Genomic DNA, 23153 nt, shown 5'->3' with positions numbered 1-23153 from the left:
GGGGGGGGAGGGAGCGCTACCGGGAGACGCAAAGGGAACGCAAAGCGTGGCGGGCAGCGCCTGGGAGAGACAGTGCCAGCAGTTTTCCCCGTCAGCTCGCCCCGGCTCCGCACCGCGGCCCGCCCCCGCGGCCGCTCAGGGTCGCCACCCATTGGCCGGAGCCGACCCTCTCCGCGCCTCTCATTCGTGGCGGGCCGTGTTCGTCACGGTGCTGCCGCGGCCCGGGTCTAACTGCTGGGGCAAGGGAGCGCCCCACCACAGGTAGCGCTGCGACGGCACGGAGTGCGCACCGTCGCTCCTCGGAGCCGCCTGGGGGGGAGCCTCATATCACCGCTGGCGGCCTCGAGGAAGTTCACCGTGGGCTGTTTCCCTTCGCTCCCTTCTCCTGGCGCGGTTCGCTCCTGGCCGCGCAGACCCTCCTGCAGCTGTGGGGTGAGCTCGGCGAGAGAAGACCGGCCTGTTGCTGCAGGGAGGAGGGTCCGCGGCGGCGCGGCGGGTAGCCCGGCGTCTCCCCCCGGCGCGGGGGCGGGGGAGCGATGAGCCGCGTATTGTTTCCCCTGTAGGCAGCGCCCGGCGGGCAGCGGGGCGGCGAGCCATGAGCTCCGCGCCTTTGTTTCCCGAGTGAGTTGGCCCCGCTCCCGCAGCCTCTTGCCGCCGCTAGCCGGACCCCGGCAATATGGACGTGACCGTCTCCGAGCTCCTGGAGCAATTCCTGCAGAGCCCCTTGGTGACCTGGGTGAGCACAGGCGGGCGTTGGGGAGGCTGTCGGCTCGGTGGAGGGTGCGGGGGGGGGGTGGTGGCGAGGCCCTCCCGGCATCCCCCCCGGCATTCCTCCCAACCTCGCTGTCCTTCCTCCCGGCAGGTGAAAACGTTTGGGGCCCTGGAGAGCGGAGACGAGGACAACCTCGGCGTCTACATGGACCTGGTGGACGGCGTCGTCCTCAACAAAATCATGCTGCAGATGTGAGTGGGCTCCTGCGGGAGCGAAGGGGTGGTAGCCCCCCGCTGAGCGGGGCCGGGAAAGCCGAGGGGGCGGTAACACCGAGCACGCCTCGGCCACTCACCCCGACGCGGGTGGCGTCGGGGCTGCTGAGGGAGGAAGAGAAGGAAGGAAAAACAGGCCACCTCCTTCGGGGCCGGGTGTCGCTCTGTGGTCGCGCAACGTCTGATCGGAAAGCTTTCTCAGCCGACAGGCTGGAAGGATGGGGTGTTGGGTCAAAACACCGGGCTTACCTTTTTATCCTTTTGGTTGCGCTTTGAAATTGACGAAACCAAACCAACCAATCCAATCAAAACTCAAACCAATTTAGTCCTATAAAATCTGCTTTAACACTTTTTCTTTTTTCTCACCCCCCCTTTTTTTTTTTCTTGAGGTTTTGTTTGATTTAGTTCTCAAGCAATTAAATTTTCTTGGTTCATCTATGCTTTAGAGGAAAGTCTGTGGCAGCACAAATATGGAAATGACAGTATTTTATCATGTGAAGGTTACTAGAAGCATTTAATCTGCAGTGTATGTACTTTGATATTATAATTTTGAAAAAAAATCAGCATCAGTGATACCTCTTTTGGGCAGCACTGTAAGGATATATCCTGAGGAAACTTATAAATAGGGTAAAAGAACAAATACTGGATATACTGTAACAAGTGAATTGTTGATAGAGTTAGTGTATTTTTTTTAATCACATCCTTTCCTGTTGCTTTCCTGCATGCAGATCATGACTCTTTTTTTATCATCTCTGTTTGCTTTTAAATAGTCTGAAATGTCTTGATAAAAAGTTAGTGGGGACAAGTATTTGACTTTCAGGGAAGGAGACTTTTTGAAAATCGTTTAATTTTAGCGTTGTATTCATTTAAGTGAATGAAATCAATCGAAGCTTGACCAGTGATTTGCAATACTAAGCCAAGTCCAAGCACTTAAAATAAAGAATTCATATTAGAATCTTTGAAATTCTTGCAAGATAACTTAAAGTGTGAAAACCTTTGCACCACCCACTGGAGTTGGCAAGTTTTGTTATCTTCTGGTACCTGGCCGCTCCATCTGAAAAGGCCATTAAATTTTCCTCTGGTTTGATGTTGCCAGCAGTGAAATTTGTGAGCTGGAACTTAGTGAAGCTGATGAATATTCACAAATTTTAACAAAACCTGGATCAATCAGCCCACTGAGAGGTAGCAAACTAGAGGTATAAAGAGAAGACATAATTTCCAGCATTTCTCAAGGAGTAATTACACCTTAAGAGAACCTTCTGCAAATTATGAACCCTGAGTTAGAGCATTCAGATCCAGACTTGTAGTTTTCCAAGATGCGGGAAACCAGATTTTAATTTATGACCATTATATTTGGCATGGAGATGACCAACCAAACCATCAAGGAACAGCAGTTGAGTCTGAGTAAACTATCACCTATCTAGTATGTGAAAATATCTTATTTAAACAAGAAAAATCACAGTTGCTCTTGGATTTTGATGTTAAATAGGCTGAAGTTATGTGACTTTTGAATGACTGTGACATTCATATAAGTGGTGTATTTTAGAAGTACTTTACCAGATGGTGTATGCAAACAAGTATTTTGTAGTCGGCCATTGAAATGTCTAAGGAGACGTAAAATTGTTCAAGTCTGTGGAGCAACTTAACAATGCTCTGAGGACAAGGAATGAATGATAAGATCTCACTGAAATAAGGAAGATAAACACAGAGGCTGAGTGCGGTGACACTAGATGGCATTTTGTGGGATGTCATGTATTTGTGAGAAAGGCCCTGGCATGTTTACTTGCCTTAAGCAGCCAGGAAAGTAATTCTTTTTTTTTTTTTTAAAGCATCTTGGCCAGCACTGTCACAAGAAGCGTGAGTGGGGGAAGGAGAAGCAATGTGGAGTAGGAAACTGTTTCATTCTACACAACTAGGTCTTTTTCCCCCTTTTAGGGAGCTTTGGCAAGTGCTTCTAATAGTTTCCTATAGGAGCTTAAACTCTCTCCAGAGAGCCTAGACTGTTTAATTTAGGAAAGACTGCAGTTGTATTTATGTATCCCAACACCCAGCAAGGTGCTCAGGAGAGGTGCTATCGATGACCTTCTCTTTTTCCTGGCTTAACCTTTAGAAATGGCAGTGTAACTACCTCTCGCCTGTAAATCAGGAAAGCCTTGCAAGGCATGTTTCTGCCGCACAAAGCTTTCAGGATAGAAAAAGAAATGCGTTTTTTTAAATTCTTGCTCATCGAGTTCTGGTGCCTGAAGATCATAGAAAATGACTCCTAGTGTTTGACTTGAGATTTGTTCCTGCTGAAATTGTGTTAATGAAGGCCTTTGATAAATCTGCCAGAAACTGATATGCCATGCCTTGATGGTGTTGATTGCCTGAAAGCAGAGGTGCACACACACAGACATGCAGAGGGCAGGGGGTAGCAGATTGAAGGAGCTGGACTCCTGATATGAGTAGCTGTTTCCTCACTTGTGTGTCATTCTGCTTTTAGTTTTTGAGGTTAAATATCCTGCTTGCATGCTTACTGGAACACAAACAGCGTAGGCACATGAAGTTGCATCTAAACACCAGGTGTGATGCAGTACTTCGCAGATCAACAGGTTTCTTTTGGAGAAGGTATCAAAAGCCTAATTCTTAGGAATTTCATTATTAAAAACAAAACACTTTTGTCCTGCAGCTAAACAGACTTTAAGTGTAATCTATGGCCAGAAAGACAGGTGGATCTGTAAAGAAATCCAGATATACCTGTTCAATGCAGACTGCTGAGTGGAAGTAGGGCTTTAGCTGTTTGAGGTGTGAGTGTGCTCTGTGAGTTCAGTCAGCCTCTAATTTCTGTTGTAATGGGTTGGATTTTGCCCAAATGCTGTCTGGCAGCTTAGAGTGGGTGGAGAAGATCCCAACTGCTGGATGTTGTGGTGTCAACATTTTTTAGGTGGTGGATTTGAATCAGCAAAGCATGTGTGTCACCAGTGAGATATGTGACATCTATCACTTTTCCTGCCTGCCAGGTCCCTGCTGACTGCATGACAGGAGGTGAAGAAAATAGGGATATGCCTTCCCTCTGTCTCTTTAGAAATGAGCTGCCTTGAGGAATGCTAGCCTTGAATAAAATGTAGTTTGCTCAGGAGCACCAAATGTAGCCATGGCACAGGGGTGGGGGAGGGGAATGCAGCCTCAGCATAAGCAGATCCTGGCCACCAGTAGTCAGTAGGTAACCTACTGTTGGGCTTTGCTGGTCATACCTTTGCTTACTGATGACCCCTAATAAAGCAAACCCCTTTTTAAAAGAGTGTTGGGGATTGCTTAGTTTTTGATAGTGGTGCCTAGCTCTTTAATGAATTAAATCTAATAGGAAGAGACAGACGGCACTGTTCAGTTTCCCCATTTATGCTTTGAAACTAGGCAAATTTTTTTTCAAGTCATTTTACTGAAAATGAGTGACTTCCTTTTCCTGTGCTCCGTTCAAATGCATACCCCCAACCTGACCATGTATGAAGGACACATTCATTTTTGCAATACTGAATGAATATTTTGCATATAAAAACGTTCATTAGTCTTCAGAGTGAACCTGCTGTGTCCTGAGCTTCTGTGTTTCTGGTGGATTTGTGTATGTCAGGTTAACAAGCTTCCCTGTGGACAAATTTTAAAGAACTTTTTTTTTCAGATGGTTTTGTCACTTCCTGGTATGAAACTAGCACATGGCAATGCTGCATAGACTGCCTTCACTGTTGCAGTTGCAGCTGTGGCATAATACTTTCAAGCATAAGTAAATATTTGCCCCGTTTAACTTCTTATAGGAAGTTTTATGTGGGAAATGATGTGGGGGTTTACACGTGCAAGCGCATAAGTGTTTTCATATTGACTTGTTCTAATACTTTTAATTGATAGTTGGCTCAGCTTTGCTTTTAAAACATTTAGCAATCAGGAATGAGTGTTAGGAATACAGCTGATAAAACGAGTTGTGTTAAAAGCACATAATAAAAAGGTAAAGTAATAGTTGTCTTCATTTCAGTCACAGCTGCCATGGTTTGTGGTACTGCCAATCTGTCATCTTCAGACCGCGTGACAGGAACAGCCACACTCTGAGTGCCTGCTTCTGTGGCTTGTAGCAAACGGCACAAAGGCCGGAAGGTTAAATACATGTATCTCCGTTTAATTTAAAATCGTGTTAGAGGTGCAATTTTCTACCGTTTTCCAGATGGTTTAGAAGCCCTGCCAGCTTTAGCAGTGTCCTCTCGCTTGATGATAGAGGAGGACGTGGGATGATAGCAGAGTTAGGTCCAAGAGTGGTGTATTTTCAATTAGTGAGTTACCTGTAGAGAGAAGTGCTGCAGGATGCTGGGCACACTGGGGGCACTCTGGTTCCTTCTGGTGACTTGTAACCCTCAGGCCTGGCTTGTGGGCTTCCCCTTTACTCATCAAAATTGCTTGTCTGAAATTGCTCGAATGGGATTGTCATTTTGAATCTTACAAATACATTTTTTTCTGTTATGTTTGTTAATTGCTGCCTTAAGGGGTTGCATCTCAAGCTTTCGTGCTGCCAGCCTTGTGCTTGCTGAACTCATCACTTGACTGCTGTCTCCTGGCCCTTCCTTCCCTCTGTGCACGTGTAAAAGTCACAAATGCATGCAAACTGGAGGACTTCTTTAGCATGTTTGGGTATATGGTGAGGTTTGAGACTTCTGCTTGTTTGACTTAAGTGTTTTTTTAGTGGCTTGTGAGGTGTACCTCCTTTAGTCACACCTCAGTCATGCTACCTCAGTCTTACCTAGATAACTTTTTTGGCCTAGAGAAATACATGGGTATTTTTAAAAAGACAATTGTGGCTTTCATTATATTTGTGTGTAAGGGAAAGACTAAACATGAAGGGACTGAAAAAGTACCTGGTAGAGGTTGTGTTCAGGGATTTTTTCAGATATGTCCAGACAGGAATTAGCTTGAGTTACTTAGTGTTACAAAATTTCTTCTAAACTTTGATCCTTTTTCTTCTCAATTTATTACCATGCCAGTCATTGTACAAAATCCTTAGCTGTTGTAAAGGCTGAGTAGGATCTTGCTAGTTTACACTCATGGCTGTTTGGGTCAGTTGCACCCTGTGGTAGGACAAGGAGCAATGGATATAAACTACAGCACAGGAAGTTCCACCTCAACGTGAGGAGGAACTTCTTCACTGTGAGGGTCACAGAGCACTGGAACAGGCTCCCCAGGGAGGTTGTGGAGTCTCCTTCTCTGGAGACTTTCAAGACCCATCTGGACGCATTCCTGTGTGACCTGTACTAGATTCTATGGTTATGCACTGGCAGGGGGGTTGGACTTGATGACCTTCAGAGGTCCCTTCCAACCCCTAACATCCTGTGGTACTGTGATTTGTAGTTCAGTTTACTTGAATCCTGGTACCTAAATGCTGTGTCTGATTTTTATGTGATGCCATTTCAGTTTTCTCTCATCTCTGGAATACCTCTATGCTCTATTTATGCAAACAGTACTGCTTTCACTAGAGAGGTCCTTTGGGATAGTTGTGCTTTAACAAACAAAAAAAAAATAGAGAAAGAAAAAGCTCTTTGACATACTTATGTAAACTTTGGCAGATATATTTAAAAAAATAAATATTGGATCACTTCCACTTTTATTTCCTTGTCAACACCCGAATTCAGTATTTGGCTCTGGAAGAGTTGTGAATGGCTTAATTAACAGCTAAAGCAGAAGTTTGGGAGGCTGGTGTTTGAATTGTGTAGGGGTTTGCTGATAAGAGTCTGTATTAAATAGATGGTGAACATGAGGCTTTGATGTATGCTATTGGCAGATAAAGGTTTTCAGATTCTTTTTTTATTTATTTCCCCACATGTTAGGGTTTACACAGAATCTGAAGGTGCACATTCATATTAAATTTTTTGCAGCTTTCCCCCCAACCTTTTATTCTAGAAATAAAATGTTTTCAGGAACAATTTTGATTTGTGTCCTTTAAAATCAAACCTAAACTCCAGACTTTTTTCCCTAAAATCTTTCCACCAACGTTTTTTCCTTCCATCTTGCTTGTATCTCTACTTATGTTTATATTTTGTTCATATATTGAAGCCTACAAGAACTAGAGCCCAGTTAGAGCTCTTTTTTTTTGAGATACGGTGTGAATATATGAGAAAGTTCTGGTTAGATCATATGTATATAAGAAGTGCAGTGCTCTTTTCCCTCTTTAGTGTGTAATACATCTGAGTTTTGCAGTTTGAACAGTGATCATTGATCATCCTGCTCCTGTCACAAAACTCCAAAGCCAAGGAAAGCCTGGTAGTCTTTCCTAGGCTTCCCTTTATTTGAATAAGATAAACCCCTTATCAGAGACTTCTTTGATTTAGTGTGCAGAAGTTAAATATGCTTTTTTTCTTCGGGGAAACATACATAAGGAGGGAAGCTGCCCTGAATGGCTGTGTGGCTTAACCTAAAGTTGGTTGCTTTGTGGTCCACAGGAAGATTTCCAGCTAATACATGGCTGCAAAACTAATGAACTTATTCTGTTATTCATTAATGTATATGTCTATGCATTTAATGCGTAATTTTGTAAGCATATTCCTAATGGTGCGTTGTTAGGATGCTAAGTCTTAGCATTGAGTAAACTACTAATATACTTTATTTTCTCTTTCCTCTTTCAATAGAGATCCTCGACCAACCAACCAACGTGTCAACAAGCATATAAATAATGACACCTATCTTCGGGTTCAAAACCTGACCATCTTAGTCAGAAATATTAAGACTTACTATCAGGTGAGATTTCTGCTCTCTGATCCATGGAGATTATTAGTGCACTAGCTAGTGCAGGGGCTGATGGCTCAAAAAGAAGCATACTGCAGGAAATAGAGAGGAAATTGTGTCGGTGTAAGAGTCCTCTGAGCCACCCTTTCCTTTTGAAATGACAATATCATTACCTTCTGTGTCCCTTATGGCCATAGGCTGCTTCCCTGTCCCACAGTTTTATTTAAAGAAGAATTTGTGTTTGAAGGCTGTGGTAACATTTTATGGTATGGTTGTGAGGTATGTATGTGGTTTGCTGAAATTGGAATGATGTTTTTGGGTACTAAACTTGTTTAAAACAAGTCAGATTCTCTTAAAGGTCCTGCTGGCAAATGAATCATTATGAGGAAGTGTTTTTAATGCTATAATGGAGACCTCACATTGATACACTATTAAATAGCACACCTCTTGGGTGACATCCCTGAGCTAACTGTCAGTGTTCCTCTGGTGTAACAGTGCTCCCCTAAAATCAAGGTGGTGACAGCTAAACACTTTTGCAAACTTAGATACATGTTGGATGTTCCTGGAAAGGCAGAGAAATTAATTCAGTTACTCTGAATAGAATTTCCGTATACACACTGTATTTAGACATCTTTGTGAGAGGGGTAATTGTTCTACTGTTTCCTTTTACACAGTCTTTTTTTTCATTTGAATGCTGTGCAGTATAAACCGATCTGAAAACACCAAGGACTGTTAGAATGCTCTTTTTACTGCCAGAGAGGTTGTGGAGTCTCCTTCTCTAGAGACTTTCAAAACCTGCCTGGATGTGTTTCTGTGTGGGCTACCCTAGGTGATCCTGCTTTTGGCAGGGGGCTTGGACTCGATCTCTGTAGATCCCTTCCAACCTCTAACATTCTGTGATTCTGCATGTGTATCTCAATCATATAATGGACAGAAGAACTGAACTATAGAGTTGATGTCAGTGTGGTCATCCTGGATGCTTCCTTTCTGCATGTGTAGAACAGACTGTGCTGGCTTTGCCTTCAAAACACAGGAGAGATGTAGTGTTCAACTACAGTACTGCCTTGTGGTGCTGTTCTCTTCCAAAGCTTGCCCACCGCTATTCCATATTATTGCCACTGCTCTGCTTCTGGACCTGCTTATGGAAGCCTAAAAGAATGACTTGTGAAAAGTCTGGTGGGGTGGATGACTCATACATGAAAGTTCCAGTGGCCTGTTAAAAAAAAAAATCAAATGTGTAACTCAGATTTGAGAGGATGTAGGAGAGTATTTCTGAAGACATCTGACCTGTGTCTTGACTGTTGAGAACTGGAGATGCTGATGCAATGTGATGTAATTCCTGAGACTTATTTCTATGGGCAAATTCCATTTGGTCATAATAAGAGGCTGAAGGGTTTTTTGTCTTGTTACCTACTGAACAGTGTAAATGTATATAGTCTACAAGCAAAAAGGGCCATGTTTAAAGACAGGGACAGGACCTTTTGTCTTCCTTTCACATAACCTCTGCAGGATTTACAGTCTGAGAGTCTGGACCTTCAGGTGTTTTTACTGGGAAACAGTAGTGGCAGGTGTAATGGTGGTGTTCCTGTCGTGGTCCAGAAATTAAGTACCGTGAATCTTGCTGCCTGAAGACTACACTGCATGTAAACAAAGCAGTTGAGAGCTGAAAATTTGTAATTACAGCAAAACTTAAAATGAAATCACCTTTTTTTTTTTTTTTTTTTTTTTGGTGAAGATAACATTATAAAAGAAACTTTTTTTGTCCTTGTCATAATCGCATGTTCTGGGCAAATCCAAGATGCCTATCTGAGATTCCTTTCATATGGTGGTGTGCAGCCTTCAACTCTCCATAGTCTGGGAGGGGTTAAGGCCATCTGTGTTGTAACCAAGCCCTCTGTCACATCTGTGATAATGTCTCTGTTAGATATTTGGAGGCTTTCTTGTGTTTCAGAATTTAAGTAGCTTTTACTAGTGTTTTTTTAACATGTAACCAAATGGATGCTTTGGAGTATATTAACTGTTGTTAGACCTCTTCTCTCCTGAATGTTATAGAATTTTTTAAAATAGTTTGAGGCTGTGGGCATTGTTTGAAGTAGCACTGAGTGTTAACAAATACAGTTGCATACTGGAAGTGGAGGGGGGAGTTCCTGACAAACAATAAGAATAGGAATATGCTGCTTCCTCAAGAGAAACAGAAGCTCTATAAATACACTGTTGGCCTTGAGATTTTACATTCCCTTTCAGTTAATGGACTCAAGTCAATTTATGGCTTAGTGTGGTGGTTTGGCCCTGGCCTGGAGGCCAGATGCCCACCAAAGCCATTGTATCACTCCCCCTCTTAAATGGACAGGGGGAGAGGGGGAAAAATATAACAAAAGCCAATAATAAAATAGAAGCGTTTTTAATAACAATAATGAGTGTCTTTCTTTTGTCTCTCTTGGGGCAATAGAGGATCTGTCTGGCCTTAAACCAGGACACTTAGTTACTGAATTTGGTAGACCAGGTCTCCTGGAATGAGGCAAATGCCTCCTCTTGCTTTATTGAATGACACTGGTAGGTATGAATTGGGCAGAAAGCCATCAAGAATATGATGTGAGTTCATGGTATTGCAAACTGTATCTGAGGAAGGTGACATAAGTGGCTATTAAAATTAACTCTGATATTCAGAGGCTAGTTGACATTTCAGATCATACAATTATCTAGTATATCTGTATCTAATACCAAATTTTTTGTATAATTGCATAGCTAATTTCTTTGTTAAAGCAGATTTCTCATTAATACAGATAATATTACTTCAGATAGCACCGACAAGTCTAATCCAGAAGCATGAACCCAGGTATACTCTACAGTGCTGAGGTTTTCTGGATCTCTTAGGCTGGGCATCTCTGCAGGGAAAGACTATGAACAAACCAGATTATTCGTGGAGTTTGGCTTTGATTTGAGCCATAAAGATTATTTCCTGTCTGTGCTTCTGTACCACTTGGGAGTGGTAAATGTAATGGAGAAGCCTTTTCTAAGTCAAATAACATCTCATTTTAGAAGTTTTCTAACTCAATTTACTAACTTTCTGAAGAGTTTTTATCACAGCTTTGCTTTGAAGTGCTTTTATTGTGATCTCCATGAATGTTTATCTACTGGTCTGATTAAATTGGCTGGAATATATAGTTCAGGTGTGAGTATTGCAAGACTGAACATGTTTGGCTTCACTGAAAAAAGCACTCTTGACCCTCATTGAAAGTGCCTTAATGCCCTGGGGTCTTGTGCTTCTTTCCAAATAGTGTTTAATCCTAGCTGTGGCAACTATCTTCATAGTGGTGTGGCACTATCTGACAGAGTTTGTTGGCAAAAATAGGGGGAAAAAACCCCAAAACAACCCCAACCCTTAAGCTTGCAGCAACCTGTGCAAGAGCTATTACTGGTTCTGTCACTTCTGATGATGGAAAACGAAAGCTAGGAAATCTGAGAGGTGTTGGCTTATCCCTTTGCCATGCTGTAGAGATGTCTAAGTTTTCTAGGTACTGGTACTTAAAGTGTGCTTGCAATGCTTGGAGAACATGCTTGTACCTAGAGAGTTTTGTTAGAAGGCTAAGGCAGGCTGTCAGGGGAAGCTTGAAGTGACTTTGCTGTGCTTCCTCTGCTCATGTCAGTCCTTGCATTTAGTGCTTTTTTTCCGAAGGAACTAAAAATTGGCTTGATAGCAGATTATAAAAAATAAATTTATGGAAGGATCTGTTCCAGTGTTATCTAGTTTCTTATCTTTCACAAATGCCCTTAATCACTTCAACACCACTCTCAAGCAAAACTTCTTAACCTGAAGTTTTTAATGTAAATGTTGATGGAGAGAAGTATATAAAAATGTGATCACTCCTTGGCTAGTCCTTGCATGGGTATTATGGCCACCTCTGGATTATGTGAATGAGAACTGCTGCTAGAAGAAATGCTGCAATGTGGTCATAGCTGTACTTTTGCTGCCTGCTTTCCTTGCAGTTGTGACCACTAAATATCTAACAAATTGCTTCATGTTTCTTAAATAGGTTGGAAATACCTCTTCATAGAAAAAATTCTACTTAGACAGTTCTGAAAACAATTATGACTGTGTGACTTGCACAGCTTAAAAACATAACTTGTAACCCTTAGCATTTTCTACTCACTTAATTTTTAAATCTGATTCTTAATAAACACCAAAATGCTAGAAATCCACATAAACCTGCACACCCTTAAGTCAAAAAGCATTCCTCTGTTCTGAGTAGGAGAGTTTGTACCCACAATGGCCTACTGAATTAGATAAAAACTAACTTTTTTTTTTTTTTCCTGCTATTCCTGTCCATTTGGTGTGTTAAACTGTGGCAGCCTGGGTGACAGCTTTCCTTTGATTCCTGTTCCTTAGAGATCTTAGCAACTTGGCTTAGGGGCAATCCTCAACTTGCGCTTTAAATTCCAAGATTATTAACTAAGAATATCAGCTTTCTCAGGAGCAAGGTATCAAACTTCAACAGATAAACTTTCTAATTCAAGTACTTTGATCTCATGAACTCTCAAGTGTATGTTCTCTCCCTTTTCTCTACACTGAGAAGGCTATATGCATTCTTAGTAATTTCTACATTGTCAGTTGTATTGTTGCACCTACCAAAGGCAGCATGTGTGTTCTTGTGACCGTAAGTTACAGCTGCATGAAGAAGGGGGCAGTCACTGAGTTTCTATATTTTTCACAATTCTATGATAACTAAGTTATAAGACAAATAAGTTAGCACTAAGGTATACTGTAGAGATGCACTGTGTTTCAGAAAAGGAGTGAGCTAGGACTTGGGAGATTCTACCCCTGGCATAACCTGGAGTAGGGCATTATTAGCTCTCTATTTCTTTCCACTTCTATGCTTAATTTGACTTCTAGTTAGTTTAAATGTGCTGCAGGCACAGACTATCTATGTGTATTTATGCAGTGCTAGGCTTAATGAGGCCTTTTTGGTTCTCCAGTGACAAAACTGTTTTGAGTTAGGTTTTCTGTTCTGCAGTAGCATGGTCATGATAGGTGAAGGTTGCATGTAGGATTGCTATTGTGAAGACATTCAGTTACTGTGGGGGTGGGTGTGAGGCAGGGAAATGAGTGACCTTGGTACTCACATTCTGGGAACTGCTGATATTAGTCTTTGATTTAGTCCTTTGTCTGAAAATAGCACTCTGCTGCAAGTGGAATAAACATAAGAATTGCAAAGATCATGATTGTTTTGTGTAGCTCCTCAAGTATTTCAGTGAGAAAGAGGCTGAGACAGGTGACTCATCATTACCAGCCAGACTGTCTGATGGTTTCTTAGTGAGAATTGTCTTGCTGATTTCCAGAAGAGCTAGATAAACCTTTCTGCCCCAGAGCTGAAATAAATTTATGCAGAGATCAATTTTAAAAGTGTTCCCAAGTTGGTGAGTGCTACCATTTCAGGTTGCTAGTTGCATGCTGTTGGACAGCCTGATTGAGATTACTAGCTCTGATTCTCAGATGCACTTCAGCTGGTATATTGAATTATGTCTGGAAGTTTAATGGAGGACTGGTCTTAAAGAGATTTCCACACCACCCCCCACCCTGCCCCGGGGATCCACATGCATTTTAACACAGAATGAAATAGTGACCTGAAACAGATGGAAGAGAATAGGTTGGCTTTCTAACTGCTTTATTGCCTGTAATTTCCTGGAGCTAGAATATGGGAAAGGGCAGAATAGGTTGGCATGTGTCTGTGTGTTTTGTCTTTGTTTTACTTAATAAGCTAAAGGGGTGTGAATTAATTGTGCAGACAAATGAAAAAAATGAACCAAGAAAGGAGAGGAGCAGTGTCCTAAAATACAAACAGAGGTGACCTATAAAAAATTTACAGTATGGAATAGCTGTTTGGTTCTCACATATCAGTATTTATTTAACCTCTGTCATGTTAATTGAAAGCAATTCTTGGGATGTCTGAATTACAGAATGCATCCACTGTGTCTTTTATATGGCTTAAAAAAGGATAATGTGAGAGTGTGTGTGGCTTTTCTTAATGAAAGGCAAGGCATAATGTTAATCACAACAACAGTCTAGGAGATTACCAATGCTAAAGCCACAGGGTATTTTAGTCCTCTACTGCAGATATATATATTTGGATATTAGGTTTTAGACATAAGTCACTGTTCAGACTGTCTAACCAGACAGCCACATTCAGTGCTGCTGCCTAGATTTCAGGAAAGTGTCCCATTTTTGTCTGCTGAAATTTTGTGGAGGGAACTAGGTTTAGTAGAGCCTACCAATTTTGGGTAAGTTAGAAAATAGTCTTCATGTCACTTGTGGCTGAAAATAGCTTTGAGATTTATTTTTGCTAAATAATAAATGAAAATTGCTTTAGTACTTGTGTTTCTGTAATGAATTGCATGTCATTTAGTCCTTTTAATTAAAATGTCTTTAAAGAGACAAGAAGATGACTTGCACAAAACAAACTCCCTTACTGCATTACAGGTCCCAAAGCAAGTAATTTCATCCTTTTCCTGGCAGGTGACAAATGAAATTGATTTAGGTTCTTATTTTAATTCTGTGTTCTGTCTCTCAAAAGTGTTGTTTAATCTGGTGTGGCTTTTACTGAGGATATTGTCACATGCTGCATTGTGGCACACTGTATTCAGTCCACAGTCTTGCTTTTTATACAACTCTGGCTCTGGGTCAGATTTTGGTGTCAGGGTTGGTACTTGTCAGTTCCAGTGACATCAGTGACCTTGTGCTAGCAGTGTGAGCAAAGGTGTGTGCCTCTAACTCATCTCCTTTAGTCTTTCCACTCCAACAGAGTTTTAATCAGCTTTTGTTAGACTGGTCTGTAAAGAATTCCCACCTTTTTGTGCTGTACAGTGCTTTGTTTCAATGACTGAGTAGACCTGTAAGCAATTCCACAATTTTTTTTTCATAAAGGATGGCTATTTGAGATGTCTTTTGAAGCGGTGCTTGTCTGTTGTTTCGAAGGAGTAATTGTTAATTTCAGAAATGTGTAGGGGATCTTGGATACAGCATCATACCCAAATGCAGAGTTGTATTCTGAAACCAAAATAGGATTTGCATTGTAAAGATCTGCTCACCTACAGCGCTTCTGGCAAATGTGAATGCATTTGGGCCAAGAAATAGGTATGGAGGTTGTGGAGTCACCTACCCTGGTTAAGAATATTGGGTTTACACTTTCAACTGGGTCTCTGGACCCACTAACTAACCAGGTTAGTTGAAGGAACAAACTAACCTGGGGACAGGAGGAAGCCTTAATGTGCTAGTTTATTTGCCACAGACAAACCACAGGTAAGGGTGTTGTGATAGTTTAATTACTTTGTATGATGTATGGACTTTGTCAGTACAAATGAAGGAAGGTGCCTTCTCATGAATGAACAGAAACTGAAATGCTGTCACTCACTCACTGCTATAGGCATACATCTCCCATTTGTAATTTTTTGAAAGGAGGAATTTAAAAATCAAACTCTAAAAAGCCAAAAAAGCAGAAAATAAATGTGTATGTGTACTGACTTTAAACAAAATTGTGGTTTTTTGTTATTATTTCTAGCTGGTTTTAGATGGGTTGTTTGAATATAAGCTGTGTGAGCTGGTACCTGGTTCTGCTTCCCATTGTGATTAAGAGGTGGAGCTGAAGGGGAGTTAAGTGTTTAAATTCTACTGGATCCTCATATGGCCAGTAAAAGTGCATAAATAAAAATCTGCTTAGCAGACTGAAATGGCCCCTATGGAGCTGTCACTCTCTGTTCTCTTTCATAATTGGCATTATTAAAAGTCTCTAGATGTTTATTTAATTTGTTTTTTAGACTTAGAATGACATTGTTAGTGCTTGTTAGATGATGTGAATAACAGTGATGGACATCTACTCCTTTGGGGAGTAGGAAGGACTCCTAGTCTCTGCACAAGGGGAAAAATATAGTATGAATTCTATCTAAATATATTCCTATCCTGTGAAAATGATGTAGTGGATTATTAATGTTTTTAAACTACGATAGATGGTGTTCTTCCCCTAGAAAAAAGTGACCTTATTTGCCTGGTGGTACAGAACTGGTTTAAAAAAATATCTAAGTTATTTGGTGTAAGTTTAAGAAGCAAAAGAATAAAGATAAATTCTCTGTGGCATTTTAGAGAGTTGGGGTGGGGTTTGTTTGGAGTTTGCTGATTTGTTTTGTTTGTTTTATAAAAATGGTGATCCCATCTGTAATATATCCACTGGAAAGCTATTTGTAAGGGAGTGCAGTATCAAATTTGTATCACAGAAAGACCTGTTTGGCACACAGAATGTGTTAGAAGAAAAGGGGAGGGTGGTACTGATGCTAATGCCTGGTTTGTTTTGAAGCAGCTGTGTTACAGTAAAGCAAAGTGGCTATAGTCCCACAGGAGGCATAAGCATTTGCTGCTAGAAACTGGAAGGAGGTTAATATCTCGTCTGGAGATATTTAGAACCCGCCTGGGTGTGTTCCTGTGTGATCTGGAAAGGGGGCTGGACTAGATGAGGTATCTTTCAAGGTACCTTGCAACCCCTAACATTCTGTGATTCTGTGAATTTCTTTTCAAGCTTTGAAATTAAATGCAGAAGTACCACATACATGGAAAGGTTCATTTCTCAGGATGCAGGCTCCAAGGAAAAGGAGTCAGTCCTGAGAAATAGTTACCTTAAAAGTAAAGCATCCTTCACGTTGTTGTGGTGGTGTTTGCGTTTATAAAACAAGCAACGCACAAAAAACCAAAGCAAATGCCTTCTAATTTGACTAGCTACCTGCCTGAGTTACCTGGAGTCTTTTAAGACTGTCTAATTACTTCAGAGCAGAATTACTGTAAGGAATTCAGTTAATGTAATAAATGTCTTAATGTCACTTCTTCAATTTTAATCTTTCAAAAAGGAGAAAAAAATCCCACTAAGAGCCAAACAAACAAAAACCTCACTAAATAAACCACCCTGTGTTCTGTGTTTTCTTGAATATGAGAAAGCTTTGTGTTAGTATTAAAAGCTTTGTCTCTGTTTTCAAGGTTTGTGGCACAAGCTTATCTGAACAGCACGTGGATGTATCTTTACAGTTTTACATGCAGAAGTAACAAATCTGTAGTAGAGGACCACAAAAGCTGCCATTATTAGAAGTCTTGCTTTACACTTCAGTGCTCTGGCACTTAATCTAGCTCCCAGCTTCCAGTCATGCAGAAGAAACTAAACTGGAGTGCTCTGTTTTAGTTCTTAAACTTGGTTGACCTGTCTCGCATTTCTTCCAGAATGCATTTCCTTTGTAGGCCAAAATCTTGATTGGAAAGGTGATTTTTCAATCTCCTCTTTTTATTTAACCCTTTTTCTTTATAAGTTGCTGTGTCTAAATTCTATGGAATTGTGGGATTCAAACTTCAAATAATTAGTTACTGCTTGAAGACTTGTCTCTACAACAAATGCAGCCACAGTTTGGCCACTTGTACCTTAAAGCACCTCGGTTAACTTGCAATTGCACTTTCTTTGCATGACATAGGATCTAATTTTAAGTGGCACTGATTTTCTGTGACTGACTTGGTGCACCTTGACATGCTGAGCATCATGCACAACGGGGTATTTAAGCAGCTTTGCATTTATACCCTTAGATATTGTGAAACCAAAGCTGTTTGCCAGATTGTGGTTTGTTTTGGCTTTTCTCCTTGACAGCATATTGCAGCCTTTGCCAGTGTCAAGGTGTTTATCACACTTTTATCAGGTTTTTACAGTGTTCATGGCAACCATTTGAGTATCTACAGAAGGACTCATCCTGACATGCTTTCTCCATCATAAGCTTAGCAGGACACCTAGTTTTGGAGGCTTTGAACACCCTATCCAGCTTGCTAGTAAGAGAGGTGCACTCACATGAGAGCACTCGGTTGATGTGACAGCATAAAAACCAGTTCCTGTAACAATCTGAACTTCTCTGCTTTTCCAGCATGCAGACTTTGTAGTCAGGCCTGTACTCAGTCATCCTTTTGTAAAGGGCAGATCATTTGAAGATTCTTTGAAGTTTGTTTATAAACAAGTAGAAATACATTTGTGACCAATCACTTAACCTCTTGAGACTCTAAGGGGAAAAATCTTAAGTACATTTAAAACTCCCAAACAAAACCACTTTGATTTTGCTGATACTCATGCAAGTCTCTCCCATCAGGGTGCATTAATTTTAATTCCTCAGTATTTTGTAAGTTAAGAAAGTTTAATAGTAAAGGGTAGTGGGTTTTGGTTTTTTTGTTGTTTTCTGTTGAGTTGGCTGAACGCTATGGGGTGATGCTTAAAACAGAAAGAAGTTTGTTCTGCTTTCTGTAACAGGTATCATACAATTCCTAGCTTAAAACTTTGGTGTACCCTGGAATCTTGGTGCTTCCACCAACCATATTTAATATGCAAAAGAGATGACAAGCAGATGCATTCAGCATATTTGTTTTAAATAAACTTTTTATATGGTAGTTTTAAACGTACTTTTTCAGCACCATTTTCAGCTGTAACTTACTAGTTGTGTGATACTTTTGCATAGATGACTCTGAGATTCTAAAGCAGCTGTCTGACCAATGTGCCAAAGGAAGTTACCAAGTTACCCCTAGATTTAAGTTGTCATAATATATATATATATATTTTTTACCTTTTAGTGCTGCACTTCATTAGTTTTTGGTTATTGGTTTTGTTTGGTTGGGTTTTTTTGTGTGTGTGTTCACTTAACTGATAGAGAGGTGCAGATGAAAGATCCATCTATGTAAGCAGAAAAAAGGCTGGGAAATGATCGTTGTATTTTTAATTCCAAAACAAAGCCATATTGAAAAAAAGAAGGAAACAAAACAAACAACCCCAACAAACCCAACATCACCACCACCACTCCCCCACAACAAACAAAAAAGAAGCCCCCAACTGCCTGTATTAAAAACTTGCATCAAACGCTTTTTGAACTGTATGTTTCATTGTGATTGTTTTTTTTCTTTAAGGATAAACCTCACAGTTGCTTCCCTTTTTGTCTTTTCTGCTTGCTGGTGTCAACAAGGAGGAGCGGTTGACTACCACAATGTTCTTTTGGTGGGATACACGTAACCATCGTTCTTTCTTTGGGATAATAAGGAACAGTTCCTGCTTAATATTGTAACAAAAAATTGTGAAAGAGGCAAGTGCAGAAGCCTGGAGATACCTCGAACCTTTCTCACTGTAGAGATTTGTTTCACTGTTGAGTTAGTTCAGGAGTTATAATGAAGTGTACTTAAGTGTAAAGGAGTAAAGCTGCAGCAGCAAGAAAATACTGATAAATGTTCCATACAGGTCAGTTCAGATGCAAGACATTTACAAGGTGTTTAATGCAACAGTTGTTTGATATTTCAAACATGAATTTGATTCTACAGTAACAAAAAAAAAAAGGTAAGAATAAATAGTATGGATTTTTAAACTTTTTCTTTGGCTGTGATAATTTTAACTGTTACCTTATTCCACTTTCAGCTAGGGCCATTTATTTATTTATTTATTTATTTATTCTAAAATCCTTCTTCCTTCCTAGCCACCAGATGAAATGTTTAATTTGGCCTGAAATGTTTGGGGCACTTTTAAGACAAGCAGAAGGAAAAGAACTAGTTTCACGAAACAAGCAAAATAGTGGTATCAAAGCATATCCGTATATCTTACATGAAGTAGGTTAAGATTGTGGAAAAAATTAAGTGGAACAGTTGTCAGAAAAATGTTGTACATGCCTTGACCCCTTAACAACCTAGATGTTAGCCAGTAAAATCAAACAAGCAAACACAACTGTATTTACTTCTGTAAAGGGAAAAATCTGAGATATGAACTCATTTGCTGGACCCAAAACTTTGACATTTCTTCGTTATTGCTAGATTTGTTGATATTGACCATAACTTTGACTTACCTGAAGCATGAATGCCTGTGAATTGAGACATACAGCTTCCCAAATTCTGCAACTTGCATTACAAGCCTTCTGATAGATGTGTGCTGGGTTCTGAGAACCGGTTCTCTCCGTCTGACAGATAAGCTCCAACTGTAGCAGGCACAAAGTGTTTCCAAGTTTGTTCATGCTGTGTGGGGCATATAACACAAAGCAACAGAGAATCCACTTTCAGAAGGGATGACCCCTCTCATCACCTTCATCAGCTACAGTGAACTCAGCTTGAACAGGTTCCCTTACAATTGTATCATGACACCCATGCTGCCTCAAGGGACCGGAGTTTTGCTGAGGAGTTTGTGATCTGTTCTGGAGTCTTACTGTTTTGCAGTACAAAAGGAAGCTCCCCTTGAATAGGCTTTGCACTTAATGGCTTGAATTTCTATAGTTAATAGGGCCATCCATAGTAACAGAAGCTTGCTGGTTAATTTTTTTGTTTGGATGGGTTTTTTTCCCTTTTGTGTGTTACATGCACAGACGTGGTTAGCTGCTCTCCACTTTAGACTACAGTATCTTAATATGTACTGATGGCATCTAGCTGGCCAGCATAAGACATGTCATTTAATTGCTCTTTATATGAAAAGAAGTCTTCAGTGCCATGCTGGAATTACAGTGAAGTGCTTTTTGCTGGGTGCTCTGAAAAGTCCACTAGAAGGATATTCTCTTCTTCTGCTAGTCTTAAATTTGGAAAGGATGTGAAAGGTTTTTGTACTCTGATGCAGATCTCAAGACCTCAGGGAAATTGTGTGTTCATAAAAAGGAAACTGTTAACTGAGATCTACTCACTTCATGCTGTCGTGAGGATGGGGAGAGAGGGTTTTGTGTCATTTAAAGCACTCCCTGTTTGTTTAATCATCATCCATTCCATGTGACACAAGCCTTTTTGAGCTCCCTCTCTTTGGCACACACTGCTTCTGTGTCAAAGAGAAATTATGAATGGAGTGAACCAGTTTCCTGCCACTTGGGAAGCTGTTGAAGTTTGTGCTTAGCAGAACAGCCAGGCTGACTAATGTAGTACCAAATATACATCAGACTGAAATAGGATAGGCCTTTTGTTATTAGGATGTCATCTAAACAATTATTAAGGAGAAGAAATCCCCAAAAAGTTACTGTCTTTCTAAGGAACTAGCTAGGAGAGGGTACAGTTTAACTGCTGCCTCTCACCTTTTTTAATGACAAGTCATTAATTTTACTTTGATATTCAGAGCAAGTCTGTTCCAGTTCCCACGTCATATGCTATATGCCCTCGAGGGGGAAAGCAGTTAAGAATTACAAGGAGTATTATGTTTCAGAGAAATAAGCAACCTGCTGAAGTAATAACCTGTGTGCTCCTAAGTCTGTATGAATCAGGACTTTAAAGTGATGACTGATATATGAGAAATATGTCATCTTTGAGATTAGCAAGACAGCTGCACTTGAGAGAGGAGTTCATATTTTGTAACACTGGTCTTCGTGCAAGAAGATTCAGGCTTCAGTAACTGCTTCAACTGTTGACACAGTCCTTGAGATACTATGGCTCTTCTGTCGAGGCAGAGCAGGGTGCAGGTTTAGCTGAACATGCTTTGTTATGCTGTAGGTCTTACAGCACAGCCTTATTTCCTGACTATGAAGTGCCTGAGATTTCTGAGTCTTCTTCCATTGCAGACACAGTTCACGTAAACCACTCTTTGCTTTCTAAATTTTGGACAACTGTTCTCTATAATTTCTACTGTGTTTTCTCAATTGGATAAGTAAACCTGGTGAAATGCGTCTTACGATGTTTTAATACACTTAGTACAGGAACACCTCTTGCTACTGAAGGTAGTGTCTCCCTCTTGGCCACTGGATTTTGTACAAATTGGTTTGCAAAGAGCTTGAGAACGCAGTAATTCACTTTGAAGGACTGCTGTGGGTCAGTGTTTTGTGCCTGTTTGGACTCAGGAATTCAAATGCTGTCTTCTGCATTAACCACTGGACTGCCCTCTTCCTCATATAGTATTATACGTGTGAAGAACAGCACATTTGATGAGGCAAATGCATTGAAAACACACCACCAAGTATATATTTTAATTGCAAATTTACCTAGTGAAAAAAAAGTTAATGTTAATTGGAGAATCTGTGTTAGGAGTTCAGAATTTAAAGTCCATGTTGTTTGGCTGCAAAATCCCAAATAAATAAAGAAATCCTGTGATATGTCCAAAGAGAAAACAAAGACCATACACATCTAGCTCTATATAACTGAGATACTTCTAATCCATGAGGAGTGGTGTGTAACAGAGCAGTGGAAAACACTTTGTGTGTGTTCATAAAAAGGTGCTCATTAAAAATGCATTTTTAGTTTACCACCTGTTTTTTTGTTTAATACAAGGGATGCTTTACTGCAGTGTTGTATTACTTTTGTCATCCTTCTTTTTCCAAAGTGCATTATTCATCACTTTCAACCATATGGGCATTCTGAACATCTGATTTCTGTATTGGCCATTCCCTGAGGAAAGACCCCAAAGTCCATGTTTGTGACCAACCAGTGAGGCCTTTGTGTCATCTTTTCATGATTTCTTACCTTGTGCATACCAAAGATGCAATTAGGAGATTCACAGCTGTGATGCTGCAAGACAAGAGGGCTGCATGTAATTAAGCAGCAAAGGCCCTTTTGCTCAAATTCATAAATAAACCCAACTGTTTTGAGAGCTGGGGAGAGCTTTCTGCAGATCTTCCACAAACTGTTATTTTTTTTTCCCGTGGCTTGCACCTGGCAGTAAGTACATGTTGAAGTCTATACTGACTGGGATCCTGCCTGGTATAGCAGTCCTTGCTCGTCCCTTGCTGGGAGGCATACCCAAGAGCCTTCCCCTGGCAGAATTTCATGGAAACTTGTAAATGTTTGTTTCCTCTGCTACTCCCTTCCCCCATAAAAATCAGGATGAAAAATGCCTGTTGTTTAAATTCCTTTTCCTTGATCGTTTCAAATTTCCAGTGTACAACTGTTAACTGGGAATAAATAACCTGATTAAATGTGCTGCACCACTGCATTTTGGCACTCTTGACTTTTCTGACCATGCATATCTGCTCTACCTTGGAGATAGGGTATTTGCATTGTGCCATTTTCTTATTTTTTCACAATAGTAGCATGTCTGGTAACACTTGCATGAATTGTATGCACCAAGTGGACTGTATGCATAGCACAGTGCAATATATTTTCTCTTTAATGAGGGGCAAGGGAATGAATAAATGGCAAAGTGTCCTATCCTTTCAGTGTGACATGAAATCTTCTATGTAACATGATCACTGGGCAGGTTTCATTCTCATTCTTCTGTCCTGTGCATGTATCAAAAAAACTTGCCACGCAACCTGGTGTCTTCAGTAGTCTGCTCACAGGAGTCCTGAGTTGGAAACAGCAGGAGTTTTGCAGCTTGGAGCTGAATGGTGTTGGCAAGAGCTGTTTGAAGAAGCTTGCTTAGTTCCTGCCCGCATTGTGCTGAGCCAGTTTCAAAGGAGCTGTTGCCTCTACCTCGTGAGAATGGCTTACAGTTAAAATTCACAAGGAA

The 23153-nt window shown here is 40.7% G+C and overlaps 1 protein-coding gene across 1 annotated transcript in view; it reads left to right on the top strand.

Moving 5' to 3' along the window:
* Nucleotides 1–676: 676 nt before the first annotated feature.
* The window catches only part of CCDC88C (coiled-coil domain containing 88C), a 90654-nt gene continuing 68177 nt past the window's right edge, over nucleotides 677–23153 (top strand). Inside the window, exons 1-3 of the mRNA XM_054400029.1 lie at nucleotides 677–736; nucleotides 863–963; nucleotides 7623–7731. Of these exons, the coding sequence (XP_054256004.1) occupies nucleotides 677–736; nucleotides 863–963; nucleotides 7623–7731 (270 nt within the window). The remainder of the gene's footprint in view (nucleotides 737–862; nucleotides 964–7622; nucleotides 7732–23153) is intronic.

Source organism: Indicator indicator, chromosome 4, assembly GCF_027791375.1.
Source record: "Indicator indicator isolate 239-I01 chromosome 4, UM_Iind_1.1, whole genome shotgun sequence".
Lineage (NCBI taxonomy): Eukaryota > Metazoa > Chordata > Aves > Piciformes > Indicatoridae > Indicator > Indicator indicator.
This window is presented reverse-complemented; position numbering and strand designations above follow the sequence as displayed.